Below are 20,682 nucleotides of genomic sequence, written 5' to 3'. Positions count from 1 at the left end.
TACAACAGCAGACCGTAAATTGGACTGAAGAACTCTTAAGAGCACATTTTTAATGCAAAAAGATAGTCCATGACTAAAGACTGAAACCATCTGCTTACCCAGAGCTTGCATAACGCATGAAAATGTTTCTTGACTGCATCAGCACTTTAACAGGACAGGTTTAAAATATCTGAACAGCTTGTTAGGATTCTGTAAGCAGATTTTCCTTCTAAAAATGAGGTAAACGTGGCATCCTGTTAGTAACATCATGCTCAGTGACAGCAGTATAAAATTTCAACAATACTGGTTTTAGTCTGACAAGTTTTCAACAAGGTGAACACTGAATGGGGTTAGCATGCAACTGTGTTTAAGCAGGTATGTGCAAAATCCATCTTTATGCTAAAAATAAACAATTCAAATATTTTTACGCAATAAATTTCTCCTCTTCTTTTATCCATCCAGAACACCTCAGATTAATTTTTCAAGTTTTGATAAACCAAATAAGCTCCAAAAGTTTTTCTTTTGCACAATATGCATTTTTTAATAAACTAATTGCTATTATAATGACTTTTTTAAAAAAACCCATATATTTAGAAATAAACAGCTGCAATTACGCTTAGAAATGTATTTTTTTTTTTACTAGGGAGTAAGTAATTAAAGCTTATAAGACATTTTTACCTTTGAAATCAGAGCATGCACTCTAAGATCAATTTTCATTTTCCTACCTTATGGTACTTCACTGTCAGGCTAAGAGTGATTAATTGCCTAATAAGAGCACGCCATTCCTTAGTGGACAGAGAACATATAGATCCTGAGCCCATATGCACAGAAAAATAAGAATCAGCCAGGAAGCTGCAGTCCTATGCAACTGCAACAAGTTGCATTTGTTAGTTTTATTAAGACAGAAGTTTGAGTGTGGTGTTGTGTTATAGCTTGAGCAGTACTTAAGTGAAAACACTGCTAGTCTTGCAGCTGAATCAAGGCTCAGCTCGTTTTTCATGTAACAGTAGCAGGAGGCTATCAAATATATCAGCAATATAACTTTTTAAATGTTGTGTGCCCTATTCTTCAAGTTTATGTGTTAAGCCTGAAAAATAATGAACAGCTGTAATTCCAAATCTTACACTGTGCTACTTACTATCTGTTACAACGAAGAAAGCAGAATTCTAAGAGATTTTAGTCAACACTGTCTACGGATGTTGTTTCTAACTTTATTAGTGACTCAAAGCATTAAGAAGTCTCTTTATTATATTAAAAAACTAGTATTCCTTCCCCTGATAATTTGCTTTAATAAAAACATCATTTTGAAATTCTCCCCTACTCCCTGCCCTCTCCTGCATGTACTAAACAGCACTAGCTTCACTGGGCAAGTGAGAGGACTGGCTCCATAGTGTTTTGCACTTCTTCAAAGTGAACCAGATTTTCAAGTTGCTACCCAATGGCTACCAACACACTTCCAGATATTTTTATCTAAATATTTGTGACCAAATTCCATACTGGCATAAAAATGCATACAACTTCTCTGATTTGATGGGGCTATGACCGGTATCAGGAATAAAACTGACCCACCGCAACTATAAGGCTGCAACGTTACAAGAAACTAAGAAATTATCTCTCTAGTAAGTTTCCTCAGGAAGGATTCTTTCCATCAGCAAAATCAGAGATCTAATGTAGATTGTAACAGTAATCCATGGTTCTTATCCACAGCTTGGACCTACACAATTTTCACATGAAGAATTATGAACGGTGCAAGGGTTGCTTAAGAGACAAACCACCACAACTAATTAAAAAAAAAAAATCTCAGTCTGTATGGCAAACTGTTTGGCCACTGAATATTAAGCAGCTTCTCAGATCTAACTAGCAGGAGAAACCATTCCACCACTGACGAATTTGTATCCTCTGACAGAATTACTGCCCTATCTTACACACCACTTAACATCACACAAGCAAAGGCAGTCTTTGGAAGAGCAGAAAGCCCTTTGGCTGAAAAGAATACCCGACGGTGATCCAAAATGCCTTCTAGTTAAATTGGCAATAGTCCCTGCAAATTAATATTTTTAATGAAATGAAACTTCATGTTGATCAAACTTTCCGAACCAATAAATAGACATAAATTAAAAAATCCCTAACATACCACTAAGAGTTATGAAGTCAGAATTAGTTACATCAAAACCTAACACAAAATCCTCCCTTACTTACACATCTGCGCTGCCCCAAAGATAACAGATCACTCAGTGCACTGTATTTTAATCGACATTTAAAAGATATAAATATACACAGGTGGGGAGAACTGAAAACTAATAGACTTCGATGTACAGAACTAAAACTGATGGGTCACAGCAACAGCACAAGGCTACTCTGAACTGCACTTCTGCCTCTTGCTTTTATTCCTACTCAGCTTCTTGTTCTCCCTGGCTAACAGACTGACACAAGGAAAAGCACAATTATTTTCCAGTCACCAGCTCCTGGATAAGCTCTGCAAATACAGCTAACTATGCTCTGAGATGCTGCAGCAATCAGAATCATCCTGCCCCTGACATGGTTGAGCAGCCCTGAAACTTGACCCAATTAATGAAACACAACAAAATACTCTTTGTGAATAAAGTAGAGAAAGGAAAAGCCACCCCCTCCGGACTGGCCCATCCATCCAGCCCTCCCCAGCAGAAGCAGGATGGGGCACACACAGCAGGGCACCGCAGGGAGGGCGACAGCTGCACGCCTGCCCCGAGGCCCGAGGGCATGGGCAAATCTGTTTCCAGGCAAGCCTGCAAAAGGCAGCTAGCGTAGAATGGATTTAAGCATTTCCTAGTCTGAATATAGGTATCTGTGAGTAACAACTTTGCACAAGGATAAATATTCTTAAATATTAAATATGGTGAAAGCAAACCTGATGATCAACTATGATCAGCATATAATAGCGTGAAATCTGCCTTAGCAGGTTAATTCAGCTGCCTCATGAAGTTTTCTGCTAATAAAGATGGAGTAGGACAGTCTGACAGTTTCTTTAGAGTACAGTTACAAAACCCAAAACACGTTTACATAGTAAAAACATCTCTGAATCTCCTTAACAAAGTTCATTCCATTTCTTTCACACTGATAAATTAATGCTTGTAAAACAAATTACATGACTTTGATGTAAGATTTCCTGTGATATGAGAGGAGTAGTTTAAAAGCTAACATTTTATTGAATTAAGTTTGGTACTAAACTACTTAATTTTTCAGTTGGTTATATTGCATATTGATGAAAAATTGTATTTTTGTACTACTAAAGGGAGAATATTTTTATATGGATGGAAAAAGACTTCCATATCCCTACTCTGCCTGGCTCCTGAAATCTCTTGTTTTACAGAAAAACAAAACCAAACATTACTGTCATTCTTTTTTTCCAACAGAGAAAGCAAGATTAGAGTCTCTCATCTTTACAAGTTCAAAGATGCCTCTTTTTGCTAAGTGTAGAAAGTGAAGAACCATTTCCCTTTGATTTAATCTGTTCTGATAAAATCAAAATGGCCTAGATGAAGTGACAATGTAGGAGCTATGTGTTCCTTTCCTCCACCCACAATGACATGCTTTCTGAATATAAATAAGTGCAGATATATTATCTTCCCTTTTATGCTCTTTATCTACCATCTTAATTCCACATCTTACTGAACTCCCATCAGAAACTGAAAATGGCAAACAGCAGAGTGAAAACAACTACAAAGACTGTAAGAATACCTCACACATTTATAAAGAACCAGGAGAAAAAAGGAAATTAATCCACTGTAGAGTTAATTACAGATAATCTCAAGTACTAAAATATTCTCAAGTGGAATAGTTTGACACCATATTACAGACTGCATTGCAAACCCAAATCTATCTATCCATATATATCTCGCTCTCTGAGGTCTGAAGGTTTTTCTAAATAATACAAAAATATCTTCATTATTTGACATTTAAAGAGAGGAATAAAAATCCCTGAGTAAGCCAAAGACAACTGATATGTATAGCCTCAGAAAACACACTCAAAACCAAGCCCAATTTTAAGGCAGCTTCCAACCTCAGACAGAACAAAATAGAAAACTGCTGTGTCACAGAAAAAGAAATCTAATTAACAGGTGGATTTGCATTGACAATAGGCTTTGAACTTTACTTCTACATGCCACTGCTTCCCCACTTAATTTGCAAAATCGTAGAAAGGTACTATTTCTACCATTAGGACAACTGGGTCAACATGCCCTTGAATTTAAATGGAAATATTAAGTACTTGTTGACTACTATGGTGTGCTTGTACACAGTTTCAACAAGAGAAAAAAAAAACCAACAAAAACCCAAACCCAGAAGCTGACACAAAACAAGCATGCTAGCCAGCTATGGTAAGCTGACACCTGTGTTGCCAGGTAAAGAAAATTCATCAGTTTCTTCCACAAGAAATCAGTCTTCTTGAAGTCAAAGTGAGTATCTTACAACAGTATTATGTTGGTGGGGCAGAATACTATTTACTTAAAAATTACAACTAAATTCAGATGTAATAATTTTCAAAGAAAGCGGTGCAAAGTACATACTCTCAAATGCTATGATATCTGGGGGCCTACATTTTGAAGTCTGTAGACTCTTTAGGACATTACTCATCTCCCTGCTTTCCCGTCTCCTCATATATATACAAACATATATATATATATATATCTATCTTCAAACACACACACTGAAAAAAAAGTACCTTCACAGTATAAATCCAATCTTCTTAAGATCAGCTTGTATTTTTAAAGTATATATATATTTCTCTTATTCAGTTCCTTTATGGTTTCAGTGTTCTACTTACACATTTGTTTTATTCATATTTTTCTTTTAAATTATATTTGTACAATAAATTTGGATTATAACTGAAAATGAAAACACGCTGTAGCCAATTCCTAATGCTGAATTACATTGCTCTTGTGGCAACGTGCTGAGAAAGACGTCCGGTAGCAAACAGTGGTACTCTGAAGTTAGGAAAAAAAGAGCAAGGATAGCTATTCTCTTCAGATCTGTAATGCAGCAGGAAGAGAAACACTAGAAGCAGAGAGTAAGAATGAAATGGTCTCCTAAGAATTCATGACCCCTCCCCTTACCCAAAATTCAGAGATTTTCCTCCCGAGACATCAGTAGATGCTCTCAGCCTTATGTAGCCTACTTAAAAAACCCCTGTGCTATTTAGGTTGGAAAAATTTTATCAAGTCAATCTTCACACAACTAGAGTGTAGCATGTGTATTATAGGCCATGTCAGAATAGAAGAGCAGGTTTCCAGCTTCCCTGTAAATATACTTCAGGGATATCTTGGAACAGAACAGGCCACTGACACTTTTTGTTATCTAAACCCTTTAAATTTCTTCTGTACTGGGAGAATTTAAAAACGCAGTACTCTTCCAACAAATCTGTCAAACACCCCACCCCACCCCAATCAATATTAATACACTCATAAATTAAATAGCGAAGTGAAACCAATCAGTATATTTATAAGTGTCATGGAGCTTCAATACTAAGATTTCCCTCTGAGGCACTACAGTTTGGCAGTGGCAATCTACGCTCTTGCCCACTCGCAGGAGGACTCTGAAGATAACCAGCTGTCGTGCTCTGGCTCATGATGGGGTTTTGGTATGCTGAACAGAATGCTGTGTGATGGAAGTTATTTACAGAAGTAGTTTTTAATACCAAAAGTAGTATGCTCAGTACACAGTAAGACTCCAAACACTTCTAAGCATTTCCCCCTTAAAGGCCAACACTGAAGTTAAATGGAGCACATGTTAGCAGTTAAATGCTTTCTTCACAGGCCAAATCGGTAGTAGAGTTGTGGCTACAATACAGACTTTGATTGTCTAGTTCTGAAACTCAAGACTCAAAAAAAATCCTCCAAAGTAATAATTAAAAAAAAAAACAAACCCCAAAACATTTAAAAAGCAGCAGTCAGGGGGCCCATCTTGTTCAGAGTGCACCAGAGCAAAGAGGCTTTCTGGTCTGCAGTAGTGTTTTCAGCTGAGGGAAGATGGCAGGCAATCCCCCATTTTTCTTCCAGGGCGGTGGCTTTGATGCTGTTACCAGCACTGTATTGCTCTGTTGCACAAAGTGGGTATAGCCCTTGCAGGACCAGCTCAGTCCACGTGAGTAAAGGTCCATCCTTACCAGGGCATACCTGTCCGTGACCTTTTCCTCTGCTTTTTACAAAGGCAATAGATAGGAAACACAAATAAACCTGCCAAAAGAAAAATAAGAATGAAACCATAATTAAATCCAATCCTTTGAGCATGCATTATGCTCTTTCAGTGTATGCAGAGTATTCAGATGCAGCTTTCTATGTTTCAAGAGAATTTAGAGGCATTTGCACAAGCAGAAAAAACAGTAGCCTGCAACAGTTTCTTTAGTAATGAGTTAAGCTATGTTTCCCATTTACAACAAGTTCCTGCTAACTCTACTCCCATCTCTGACAAATTAATCCCTGAACCGTGGTGTTTTGTATAAGAAACAAGCTTAAAACTTCTAAAAGCACTTGGGCAATCCTTTGAGTTAAATCAGTCTTGGGTTTACACCTTTTTCAACCAGTTTCACATGCAACAGAAGCAGCATGTTATATATATATATTTTTTTTTAAAGTATTTATTTTTACAAACATCCTAATCATTGCAAAGTAATACCAAATGTTTACCCTTGCCTGGGCAGAGAACTATTTATTCTTAAAAGTCTTTTGAGAGAAAGGAAACTGTAAAAGGAAAAATACATGAATCAGATTTATTCAAGTGACAAACAGTTTGTCATAAGGTACTCTTTCAAAACTAAGCGAGAAGCATCTCCCCTGTCTCTTGCCACTAGCTGAAATGGTGAAAGATTTCCTTTTCAGACACCACTACAGTAACAAAATGTAACAAAAGACTACTAGAGTAGTGGTCACCAGGGTCCCTGCTTTGCTCAATAGCCTTTTAAAAGGTGTAAAATGGTTCTCAGCTAAAATCCTGAGACTACTTTAAAATTTGTGTTGTCAGTAAATTGCTGTAATTACCTCAAAACCAAAACTTTGAAACTGTTGGTTTTTCTTTTTTGTCCCCTTATCTGGCCATACCTAGGATGGGACATCAATGGAATAGTGGGTATTACTGCAATTATTGCTACTGTACTATTGCAAAGCCCTCTTCATTTTTAATATAAGCAAAAGAGTGGTTTTTTTCCCAGCATAGATTATACCAGATTGCTGAACAAAATAAAACTTTACTGGCATTAAAGAATCTTTACTGCCTATATTTTTGGCATAAAAATGCCACTAAAAAGAATAAATTTTTAAGATGGATAACTAAATATAGACATCTATCTTCAGTGAATCCAACTCAGAATACTGATCTTGTTAATGTAACTGTGCTGTTATATTTCAGCTTTATTATACAAAAATAAAGGTGCCACATTCCAACAAGCCTCAGGGCTGGGCACACACTGCAAGTTTTCAATGCACTAAGTAGATCGGTGAAGAGTTGTGAAGAGCATGATCCCCAGCTGACATACTACTGCCAACATAAATAGTGGATATGCACTTACATGAGCAAAATCATACATTTCTTTATTATGGCTTATTTCATTTCTGCAGGAGAATTAAACTGAGCCAGGCAAAGAGCAGATTTTCTAGTATAACGACATCCCCGTTAACACAACTGTGTTAACAGAGCTTTGATACTATATGAAATGAGTTCACAGAACTGTTTTTTGTGATGTAATTCAATCTGGCAGCCTATGCACTGAATAAGATTGAGACTGACTCATCACAATTTGCTGCTTTTTTGTTGCTGTTGCATCTTCAAGCTGGAAGGCTTTTGGGACTATGCCTAGTGCCTCAAAAATCTTACCATGCACATGGGCCAAGATCTTAAAATTGTGATCCGTGCTTAACGGGTGGGCCCAAGTCAGCCAGGCCCCAAGACTATGTTTAAATTACTTGGGCCTTTTTACTAGTTTAACTATGTTAGTTGAAGTTTTTTGGTTCAGAAAACCAAATAATTGGGGGAAAAACTAATTAATAAGCATAAAATGCAAGTAGGAGAAAAAAAAGATTCTAAAGACAATTTTTTTTAAAAAAAGTCACATGCTTCATACTAAAACACTATCTATGAAAACTGCACTTTGTGTCCACTTCTCTGCAATGAAAATACTGAGATGTCACAAAGAAAGTCACTGCAACATCAGTATAAGACTCATCCACATATGTAAGTCTTACCTATTACAACAGCTATGGCTCCCAGTGCCAGTCCCAGAACCAGTATTAGGGGTGTAATGAGTAGTTTTCCAGCTGAAATGCAAAATTCATTAAATCAAAGTGAGCACTTTATTCTTCCCTTTCCAACCATCTATAAATATCCCGATACCAGACTCCGAAAAACTGGTACATTTTTTTTAAACTTTACCAGGATTCCTATTTGTACATTCATCCTACAAACCCAGCTAGGAGCTATCGCCACTCAGCCAGCTCTTGCACTCATTTCTCTCTGCCCTCTTCACCCACCACAAATCTCCAAGCACAGCTCATTTTATACATTAACAGTTAGCCTGCATTTACTTCTGTTTCCATTCTGAAATCCATCAGGCATCGACAGGAACACGATAGCTATAAAGCTACTATCATTTGGCTTCTCTGGAATCCTACTGCACAGCAACGACCTTGGAAAGGTGCCAGGCAAACCAGCATCTTGAAGAGTTTTAGGTCAGCTCAAGGTGATGAGACCATCTCCTCTAAATATGCTTCTGCTTGCTTTAAAAGGCAAAGGTGAAGTCCTCATGTACAGCTGTGATTTAGGTCTAAATCAAACCACAGCCAAGTCTATTTTGGATCAACATTTAAAAGGATATGTTGCCACTCTTATGTGAGCAAAGTAGTGAGGTGGTACCAGCTAGAGCATAAAACTAAGAACAAATGAAGTGTGCTCATATTCTTTACTTGCGATGAGTTCATGATCTGAGGAAATGCATGGAGGGAAGGCAGAGCTCCTTCTGAAACACTGAAGTGGAAATCTGCACTTTCAATCCAAGTTATCTTTCTTGTGTTGCATGCTTTCAACTGAACAGCAGAATCTCCCTGGCTGTGTTGGCTCAGTGGTTGGCTCAGAGATGTCACTTGTCTTAACTGTTTGAAAATGCAGCAGGGCAGGCATTTTTACTGGTACACCAGTAGTCTGATCAGGGATTTGAAATAAAGCAATTGCCTAAGCTAAGCAAGTGTTTGAAAGATCACCTCTAGAAAGGGAAGAAAAGAGAGTTTGTTACCTCTCTCTTCCCTGCTTTTCCCTCTCTCAAGTCACTTGCATCAGATTTCAGTAAATGCATTACTTCATTCAGTAATGATGCAAACCTCTCCATAACCTGAGCCACTAATTTGGGCAGTGTGAAGGAAAAATGAGATATTTTGGAAATATTTACAGCAGTTAAATGAATTGGTCCTTTTCATGCTGTTTTGATAGCTTTTACATTTCATAGGAGTGTTGTGGGTAGGAAAGATTAATTCCTAGAAGAAAAAAACTAGCAAAATTATTGGTATTACTGTAGTTGTTAGGCATCCTAATGGCAGACCTTCTTACGACTCCACTGTGCTGCATTCTATAGGCACAGACGTTGTCAAATAAATTATTCAAGTGTAGACAGGAGAAGGAATGTAGCATTGGAAAACCTCAAGAAAACTCTGAAAATGAGCAATTAAAAACATGTAAAAAAAATTACCAGAGCCTTTAACCATTTCAAAGTAAACCTTATAACAGGTTGTTTTAAAGTATGAACTATCTTTATTAATAGCTAATTAAAATGCTAGAAAATTATGACATTTTGTACCAAAATTATTAGAAACAAACCACTGAACTGGTGACTAAGTACACAGAAACAGAGTCTGCAGAAAGGGCTAAGATAGCTTTTGACTGGAATAGTTTCTTTGCAGCCACAAAGAATGGTTCCTAAGTTAATTCAGTTCAAGAATTTGTTTACTTGCATTTGACAAACTACTCAGAGCTGAAATAAAGCCTGAGTGTCTTTTTCCTTTCACCTTTGAGTATACAGTTATGAGTATTGTGTAGTTCCAAGATCTTACAGGATAACGTGACCTTTCATCGTCATAGGACGGTATCTTCTTTTGGTTATCAGTGCATTCTTTCTAAAGATTAAACTTTAAAAAACAAAACAAAATACTTTTTCTCCTTATATATCTACCATATTTAAATCCTTTATCTTTTTTTTACCTCTGTAAACTGAAATTAAGGAACAAGTTAATACAAGGTGAACAAGAGCTGCACAAGTTACCATCAGTAAGAGTACAAACAGCAGCGATCACTGCAAAGCAGCGGATACGTACCTTTTACTCCAATCATTTTTATCAGCATTGTATGAAACAATTATAAAATGCTCCATTTGAACATGCTCTGAATTGAACATTACTTTCTATCAGATTCCAGTTTGACACACACAGTTTGTTATAGTGTGAAGGATTATGAGGCTCTTAATCCTAGAGGGAACTGTGACAACAAGAAATGCTGCTGAGATTAAGGATGTTTATTGCAGGCACTAAACTTCTCAACCCACCATCCTATGTCAGCTAACTCCAAGACTACTAGCAGAGAGAGCAAATGTAAAACATGCCTCAGAGCTGAATAAAATCTTGGATCATTAGTATATGTGGTGAACTCAGCAGTAGGTTGAGGGTCAGTTTGATAATGTTCAAAGCTAGCTTTTAAGGACAAATTAAAAAGAAATGGTTGTAAATAGAACAAGCCTCAAAAGGGAACCTTTTCACACACAGTTCTACTCAAATTAATGGTAAACAATTTCTCTACTGGATTACTCAACATGAAGTGGTAATGCGATAACTGTATTTGTAGGTGTCTCGGAGGTGTTGCATTACCTGTGACACACAGAATGATTTTTTCCTGCAAAATGAGAAAATATTTAGGGAAATACAAGGGAATATTTTTCCCTTGCATAACTGGGTTTGTTGCAGGTTTTAGGGTAATATACACAAACCCGCTTAAATCCTTAGAGAATTCTTTGCCATGTAAAAAATTAACATATGAGTTTCAAATTTGATCACTAGCATGAGAGAAATAAAGTTCTGTCTTCTAAGTCTAAATGTCATTCTAATGTTTAAACAACAGAGCCACTAGAAGTATCTACTTACAAATCAAAACAGTTATATCTATGCAGAGTCAAGTTCTAATATAAATTTGCATCCATTTTACAAGTGTCTTATCAAGTATGTGTAGGTGACTTCTCACAAGTCACAACAGACTTAATAAAGTTGCTAATGAAGGCTGGATCCTAGAAATGCAAGCTTCCTCCTGTGGTGCTCAAAGCCATGCACACAGAGTGAATCTTGCTCTCTGTCTTGGGACAGAAGTACAGGTCAGTCAGATCCGAAACATGCTGCTTTCAGAATCCTATTTGAAATGCTGTCGACCATGCAAAAAATTTCATTTGTTTTAATAGCATCATTACACGTTGTGTTCTGTTACATACCCATGAAGTACATAGCAACTGATTTTGAATATAATTCACCCAACTGACTTCAAGTGGTACTTAAGCAGCACCTTAAGTACATTTAAGACAGTTCAACACATTTTTCCTTTCTGTACAATTCATCACTAACTCCAGTTATAACCAAACATTCTGCCTTCAACAACTTGGCCAATTGCCAATTCAACAACAAGCTTCATGGAGACTTAAAACCAAGTACATGGGAACTGAGTTTCTGTGGCTTAAATTCCTTCATTCTGATTTTCTGATTTTTCAGATAGCCGTGAATGTGGCACTCTGGACACAGAGGAACATGAGTACAGCACTCTGGCTATAGTATAAACATTCACCTCTCAACTGTTGTGTTGTAAATACTTGAGGCGCAGTTTTGTTGCATGTTTATTATACTTATACTCAGGCTTCACGGGGTTAAAACATATCTTTCAGTTTGGTAAACTGCCAACTAGTATAATGGCTTTGGAAGTAAAATTGCATGAAATTACTATGAGAATGAAATCTCTAAGTCTGCTGGGACTGAAGGATAAAAGCAATTTCACCTTTACTGTACTGGCCACAGTACAAAGTTTCTCTAAAAAATATGCTGGCTAAAGAAGGAAAAGAATTGTCAAATTCACAGACCACTTCTATTCCCAGGTTATCTTCTCCTCCCTGTGATTTCTTACTTTTACAAAACCACTGGTTTATGAAGAAGTGTGTTTAAATTTATGCTCCCATAAATGCTTTTCCCTTATATTTATTACAGAACAGCGTGTGATTATAGGCACAAACACTTGCTTCTCAACAGAAACCAGGACAGCATGCCAGCTTGCCATGAAGCGCTTGTTCCTTTCTACACACCACACCCACCCAGATTTGGTAGAAACAAGCCAAGAAAACTTTCACTGCACAAGACTATAAAATCACATTTACTTAAATGTATTTCTTCTCCATAGCAAGAAAGTAAAGTAACAGAAGAAAACGTACCTAGCATCACCTCACTAGGCTCCCACTGACAGCCAAGATAATGTTCTCTTAATTTCCATGATTTAGCTAACTGGACAGGCAATTCACTACAGGAAACCCAACGTTTATTTCTTGCTACATTTTACTAAAATTTAGAGGCTATGCTTACTATGCTTTTAATAGTCTATGTCTCTGCTGCCATCTCCTCTTTCTAATGTCTTCTGCTGACTCTCAGAACGAACTTTATTTTCTAGGCTTGTACAGTAACACCTACTGATGATAATGCTCCCCTTCTACCTGATAAAGCTGTAATATATTTACATTTACAGTCCTACATACTAGGTATGATCCCTAACTAGAATTAAACATTTCTGGGTTTTCAGTTTGGTCTTAAATGATTAAGACTAGGAAACTTTAGTTCCAAACAAAACAGGAACAAAACCCAACCAACTAAAATCAAATATCATGACAAAGAAGAATGTGATGGAGGGTCAAAAAACAAAGATATGCGAAGGTAAGCAAGCTATTATTACTTACTCTATTTCATGATAACAGAAGTAACCAATGAAACTGTCAGGAATCAATAAAAAAAAGCACCAGAGGAATGGAAGTACTTTCTCCACACAACACGTAGTGAAATCCTACAGTCCCTACCAGAGATGTTGTGGAAGCTAAAACTGTATGAATTGGTGAAGTACAGATACATCTATTGATAGTTATTAAGCAAAGGTTCAGATACAAACCTTAACTAAGGAAGTGTCTAAAAGAATGTTTACTAGCAGTAGGGAGTGAGATTGTATTTCTAATTGACCACTGTTGAAGATGAACTCACTAGAGGCAGACCTTTACACTCACCAAATTAACAGGCACAGATAATTCTGCTGAAGTTTTACAAAGATAGCTGATCTTGCCAAATTTCCACTATTGCAGATGGCAGAATCCACAAACTGGACTGACACTGTATCACAGGGATTATATCATCTTGAAAGAAAAGTGTCAGGCGATACAATCCTATAACAACACAATGTCTTCTTAAAAAGCACTTGTTCACACACACGTGCTCTTGTGGGGCAAAAAGTACAAAAATCTAGACTGGGTCACATATGCCAGTCATAGTCAAAATCTAATCCAATAGAGGAAGAGCAGTGAGCTGAATTCCTGAATTCTAATCTGATGTAAATTGTTGAAACTTTTATTTTTTGGTTTTCATGCTGTTAGAGCTCTGGAGTGTTTTGGTAGTTATTCATAAAGCGTATTAGGATCAATATTAAAATTTAGAGCTCTAAAGATGACAGGTATTTAAGGTCATGAGTAACAATGCAGAATTCTTTGAATCGTTGTCAACCTGAGTGTTAACAAGCTATTGTAAAAACAAGGGCATCTGTTACATGTGCTGGCAGGTTCAGCTACCTCTGTCTCTATTCAAGTGATGACCATTCCTGTGAGAAATAGCACCATACGACAGAGGTAGTCCTGGAAAGAAATTTTTAACAGAAAACCTTATGAGAAATATAAGCTTTTGAGCATTGCTAGTCTTTCTTAGTTTACTAATCAATGCAAATCACGAGGAAATGAAAGCAAAATGTCTTATACCTTCTCTGTGTTTTTATAAATACGAGCATCCACATCTTCACCACTAAACTTTAACTCATATGCACTTCCACATTTCTTTACTGCCTCCAAGTCACTGTTTGCAAATAAACTGAATTTCTTTCCTACTAGTAAAAGCTGTTTCTTTTTAAAAGGTAAAGGCTGTGTATTATTGTTTCCTAAAACAACAAAGAGGGAAAATATAAAATAATTTTCATAGTAATTATGTACATGCACCTGTATTTTATGTGGCATTAAAACATGCCAACTGCATATTTAGTTACCTTACATGTAAACTATTGCCAAAAAAAGGACAATAATAATAATAATGTCATTTTTGCAGATCTGCAATCAAGTTCTGTGAGATCTCAGATCTTGCAGATCTATGAAAAGACTGATACGAGTTTTGTGATAAAACCCTCTTACTTTATATTTGTATCTCCATCATACACAGAAGGTTTAATCTTGGAATAAGGTTCACCCGTGATTCTGCATGTGAGCAGCACAGGCTTGGCAATGTCTCTCAGCACAGACTCTAGTATCTGTAATTGCAAATTCCATCATAGGTAACAAGATCCATTTTAAAACAGCTTATATTGTTTCCCATCATGGCTTTTACGAAAAGCTCTTCTGAAACCCAAGTGCTTTGAAACTGTTCTTGAATTTCAAACCTAAGTTTATTCATGAACTGTTTATACCCACGTGCTGTAGTACCAGCACTGTCTAATCTACACTAGATCTCCCCGTGCGATGGAATTTATTTCTACAAAATACATCAGAGTAGGCAAATCCAGTCATTTTGACTTTTCATTCAGTTTCCTATTTATTTCTGTATCTTTAATTCACCTCTCAAATTTTCTTCTAAAGCCTTGCAAGTTCCTGAAATTAAACTAATGAGCCTCAACGACTTACTGTCACTTGTTAAACAAGCATTCCAGGTTTGTGAGTCTCTCAACTTTACAGAGCAGCAAGATCAGCATTCTTATTACCAGGCCTATGAGTTTGTGTGCCAACTCCTGTGTGTTACTCTAAAATGGAAATCACCTAGTTTTCTTACTGGAACACACTTGACTCGGGAGTATTGTTTTCACCAAAGGTCTGCTGACTTCTATTTTCACACGTTCAATCTCTTTACCTCCACCTCTACATTCAACATCACCATTTAATAAACTCAGGAGTTATTTCTTCATCCTAGGTGAATTCCAAGTCACCTCCAATTCTATGCCTTAATACAAAGCACAAGAAGTCCTATTTTCCTTAATAGGTCCCCAGGTTTTAACAGTTAAAACAACCGTTTCCTATAATGTTACAGATAGCTTTAAATGGTGTAAACTCACTACAATGATTGAACTTAATGTATATGTAAGATACCACATAAGGTAATAATCTAACGTGTTAGTGATTTTTCCTGTGCTTCTATAGGTTGAGACAGATACACATCTGGTTCAAAAGCAAATTAAGAGTGGTGGGTTTTTTTAAATAAAAAAAAAATCCAGCTTTTGGCATCATATTTCTGTGAGAGGAATTAATACACATTGTTGTATTTTGGTTTAAGCTGGATTTTATCTGAACCAAAGCTAAGAGTCAAAAGACAATTGTCTTCCTATTTAAAAAGGCAAACCTGCACAATCTGGTTTTTCAAACCCAGGTCGGGTTCAAATCCAAACAATGTATTATCCAAATGGATCTTTGCCACAGAGGTTCATTTAAAAAAAGGTTCCTGCTCTGATCTATTTCTCCCTATATGCTTTCGGAGTAAAATCACTGTCAGCAACATGCATATTGACAGTATTTTTCCAGTTTGTTTACATATTATTTAAAAATGTTAGGAAACAATCTATCAGAAGAGTATGCAATACTTATTCATACACAGTCCACTGAAAAAGGGAGTGAAAATGCTATATATTTAGATATATTTAATACACCACCATTTACATAACTGAACAGGCTGCCCATCCGATACTTTAAACTATTAGTTTTAATTTAACTGTTATTGAACACCACCCCATCACCTCATTGTGCAGCTCTCCACAAGGAACATGTATGCACTCACCACAGACAGAGCCTCGCACTAATCTCCTTAAATGTGGTCTCTCGGGGAGGTAGCGGTATTTGCATCCAAAGATACTGAGGTTTGAGGTGTGATCTCCGAAGAACCGGAGCTGGCGGTATCTTTCCCCACAACGGTAACAGAAATTAGTGTTACACTGTGAACAGGTCATGTGGTCACACCCTTCTGTTCTCTGGATGTGGATCTGTATGAGTGGGAAAAAAAAAAGAAAATACTATTTTTTTCCCCTTCCCTAAGCACAGGAGAAAGTAGACACTACCTGGTGCAGTCCACGCACTGGATGAGAAGCCACCACAAGCAACTCCCTGTTTAACTCAGTACTTGCATCAGTTAATACTGCAGCTGTCCTAAGACAATAATGGTTTTCTAAGGGATGTTTCAGAGCATCAATGATGAGTTGTTTCCAGATTTCCATACATACTTTTCTTCTTCATTTAAACACTCTTTGTATCAGATGAAAATCTGAGTGATCCCTGCCCTCACTGAAGATTTGTTTTTATTACTGAAGTAGACACATTAGCACCAAACTTTATTAAAAATAAAAGCCGCACACTAAATATAGTTATGAACTCTGTTTGACCCCTTCACAGATGGCTTTCCCTCTTATGCCACCTGTGGCCCCACTCCCTATCCCATCACCATCACAAATTGATTTGGCATTTTGTAATAAACACCAGAAAGACTCTGCTGTTGGAGTGAGTGATTTTTAAAGTATAGGTTGTTGTTTTTTTTAAAAAAGAAAGATTCCACAAACCATACAAAAGAATTACACCAAGCTTTCATGCCCGTAATACAGCATGAAACTCGGCTGCCTAGGTTGTACATCCCTCTTTCTGCCCATCGCCTGCATAAATAGCTCCATTCATGTACCTCCGTGCACTTACTCTTCTGCAAAACTGGTACATTTACCTACTTCGCACAGATTTTGTAAGGCTTTATTTTCAGTTAATAGTTCTTAAAGTCTTAGGAGAGAGGGTAGTCCTGGGGTTGAGTATTTCACTAGATCAACTACATTTACACAGCTACTTCTAAATATTGCCAACTAATAATACAGCTAATGGGATGGTAAACACATTTTTCCTAGCTCAAAGAACTGCTGAAGACCACTCCCCCTGTCCTGACACCACGCTTCACAGTGAAATGGTAGATAAAATTACCTAATAACTGAGGTTGGAAGTGACCTACGAAGGTCATCTATTTTAACCCCTAGCTCCAAGCTGGGCTAACTTCAAAGTCAGATCAGATTGCTCCAGGTCTCATCCCACCAGATTTTAAAAATTTCCAAGTACGGGTATATCACAGTCTCTTTGAGCAACATGTCCCATGCTTCACCACCCTCCCTGGGAATATTTTTTTTTCCCTTACGTCCAATTAGAATTGTTTCTGTTGAAACTTACAAAAGATGAATGAATGCCTCCTGAAATTCTTACCCATATCTACATGTATTTATTTTTCAGGTAGGTACAGGTAAAGACAAGGCATCACCACTCAATGGCCCTGCAAGCACCAGAGATGCTGAAAGCTCAGGTACAGCTGAAGCCTCTCACCTTAAGAGAGGCTTGTGACTCCTGGGGTATCTGACATTCCTGACAGGGTCAAAGTGTGCTTGTTCTCTGGTGCTGATCAAGGTTCATCTGGGATCTGAGAAATCTTGCTCACCCAAACAGTTACTGAAACTGGCACACAACAAAATTATGTTTTCCACCAGCAATACTTCTGGTAAAAGATTCTAGGGCTGATAAAGTTAAAAATAGTTTCAGGTACACAGGGTGCCGACATCCCTGTGCCTACAATAGTGATCTCAGAACTCATATTTCTATGCTTTCAAACGCTTCTTCTACGCATAAGAGGGGGAAGACATTCACGAAAGAGAGGATCAGCTATAGGGCTATGAAACATTACTTTTAGTAGACAGGTATTCCAGTGGACTTGCATTCAGCCCATAGAAGGGATGCAAACAGACTGATCAAGCAGTTACCCCCCTCTACCTCGAGGAAGCCTGCTGTATCAAAGGTGCCCTGTTTTCCAAAAGTACCTGAAAAAACACCATTGCTGATGAGCTTTATAAGCCACTTGATCTCAAAACTTTTACATTTAAGCACTGACTGCAATCACAGTCAGAAAAGTCTATCCAATACTGTACCAACTTAAGTATGACTTCTGAAATTATACACTATTTTCTTCTAAAAGGCGTATTGTCAGTTTGACTTTTCCTTTTCAGGTTCTATATGAAAAAAATGTTGACCCTACTCATGGAGCCATAGTTTATTCAACTCTTATGAGATCAACTTAATTGAAATTAAGGAACTTCAACAGTGAAGTGACTTAATAAAATTAACTTTAAAATTTAATTCCAAATAGTGTTTCAGGGGACTGAAATTCAGACAACAACTATACAGAATACTGTACTTTTAGAGGTACCTTTCCTTATCTGCTGCTTCAATGACCTGTCTCCATCTTAAAAAACTAAATGACTGTCGTAAGATCTAATTCCCTAACTGGTTGTTTTCTTTTCTTTTTGAATCAAGACTGTTGAATTCTCCTTTCTCTTCTCCAACTTAGCAACCTAATCTATTAAGTTACCATCCGTCCTAACTGCCAATATTGGAGCCTATAAAAACCCTAGATGCAAACCAAAACTACTTACTATTTAAAAAATAAGTTTATTTTCTTTGGTAGCCAGAACTTCAAGGAGTTTCTGGTAATAGCTTTATGCATTCTACCATCAAGACCTTTTAGAAATATCCACCTCTTGTGACTTGAGACTGCATGTCACCCTTCCACCCAGACTTTCCTAAAAGCACCCCAGCTCCTGTTAGCCAGGCACCACTCATAAATAATTTCTGAATCTACTTGTTTCTGCACTAAATCCTCCAGGCACACTGTCCTCTTAAAGCATAAAGAAACTGATGTGAGTTTTATTTCCTTATGGACATATATCACATTATCTTTGCTTCTTGAAGAAGTAAAGCATTAAAAAACTTCCATTGAATACTTAGCTGCACATATATAACCGTCTTCAAAAGTTGGAGATTTGGAACAACTGGCTGTACACGTCTACATTTTTTGTTACAAAAAACTTTCTTTCTTTTAGTGAGGAGAGACTCCATTTAAAAAAAAAATAAAGAAAACAACCACTGCAGAAGCTGGGCTTGGACTCCCTAGCATACAAACACAGACTGACAATGCCAGATGGAACTTTGTATGATTCGGTCAGGCTGCTTTCAAGCCTAAAACATGACATCTCACGAGATCAACTTCAGCTCTGGTTCACATGGACATACCTCTCTCCCCTCAGGATAATCCACTGACATAGATGGATTACAAATCTATAGGTTGGGAAAGCGGTCACTGATGGGTCAGATATCACACAAGTGTTCCTGCCCCACTGGCAATACCGCGGCACGCAGCAGGCAGCCAGGGGAACGCACGGGGCCGGGAATGCAGCTATAGTTAGCTGTGTCTGCGCAGGCTTGGCTGCCTTGTAACTGCAGGCTCCCCAACAGCACATGAGGGTGGAGAAGGCAAGGTGAGAGCACCATGATGGCGAGCCCAGTTCCTGCCTCCAAGCATTCAGTAAGTGATACTGGCTCCATCCCGCACCTAGAGCGTGATCAAACCCCAAGATGTACCCTCACCTTGCGGGAAAAGGTTTAGTTGTTCAGAAACCCAAGAATGGCTCCCAGAACAAGAGGGGTGAAAATTACACATCAGTGGCAAAAGCACACAGAGCTCTGAGCTTAAGTAAACAACTGAAGTAGCGCAGTGGCTCTTTCAGACCCTCACTTTATCCCCTCTGCATGTTAATGCCCTCTCACAGAAATTTTCCAGGGAAATCGCTTCCAAGAGATCTGCGGATGAGAGTGGCCATTTCTTCTCCACTTGTTCTGAAGAAAACCTGGTGTATAGCTTCATCCCTTCATATACAAGCAAAGACTCTCCTCCCTCCAAAGGATAAGAAAATTTGCAGAGCACCTTCGAAAACTATGCCCCGAGTAATTTCATAATGCTCATATTAATCAGAACAGTGAATCCACAGACAAGATGTACATACTCCTTGATTTGCATTGACATCCTTGTTTACTTAAAACTCTGCTGCTGTTTGAAGCTTTCTAAGCTAGAGCCAGTTTGGTGATTCCTCAGACAGTGTTGTTTTTGAAATCTGTGGTAAGATAACACCAACATGAAGTACCTCCTTGGTTTGCTGTCTGTAAAAATACTTGTGGAAAAAAGGTACTTTGCTGCGAACATGTTATCAAAAGAAACTGTAAAAAATAAAGCCCTAAAACAGTAGTGGGGAAAGACAAATCAGGCTTTAGATTTGATGAAAAGGCATCAAATAATATGTAGCTAATTTGCACCCATTAGCCAGTTCCTTGAACAAGACCAGCATTTTTTGGACAAGGCATGTTGAGAAAAATTATTTAGACTGAGTTTCTCAAAATGGCATTAAAATAAATTTGGAAAAGGCTCTATTAAAAAATATGTCAAAATTAATTTAAGATATAGTTTTAGAAAAGTAGCATTTTGTAGTATTTCCATACTGACATACAGTCACAACACGACTCTACAATTAAGTATTTTGATAGCGTAACATTTT

At 37.5% G+C, this 20,682-nt stretch overlaps 1 protein-coding gene across 1 annotated transcript in view; it reads right to left on the bottom strand.

The window, feature by feature from the left end:
• Positions 1 to 606: 606 nt before the first annotated feature.
• Positions 607 to 20,682, bottom strand: part of RNF217 (ring finger protein 217) — a 63,506-nt gene continuing 43,430 nt past the window's right edge. The window contains exons 5-7 of the mRNA XM_037391776.1: positions 16,065 to 16,266; positions 8,190 to 8,261; positions 607 to 6,188 (exon numbers count right to left, since the gene is read on the bottom strand). Of these exons, the coding sequence (XP_037247673.1) occupies positions 6,115 to 6,188; positions 8,190 to 8,261; positions 16,065 to 16,266 (348 nt within the window). The 3' untranslated portion in view covers positions 607 to 6,114. The remainder of the gene's footprint in view (positions 6,189 to 8,189; positions 8,262 to 16,064; positions 16,267 to 20,682) is intronic.

The sequence above is a fragment of the Falco rusticolus genome, chromosome 6, assembly GCF_015220075.1.
Source record: "Falco rusticolus isolate bFalRus1 chromosome 6, bFalRus1.pri, whole genome shotgun sequence".
Classification (NCBI taxonomy): Eukaryota; Metazoa; Chordata; class Aves; order Falconiformes; family Falconidae; genus Falco; species Falco rusticolus.
The sequence above is the reverse complement of the archived record's forward strand: the minus strand, read 5'-3'. Positions and strand labels throughout refer to the sequence as shown.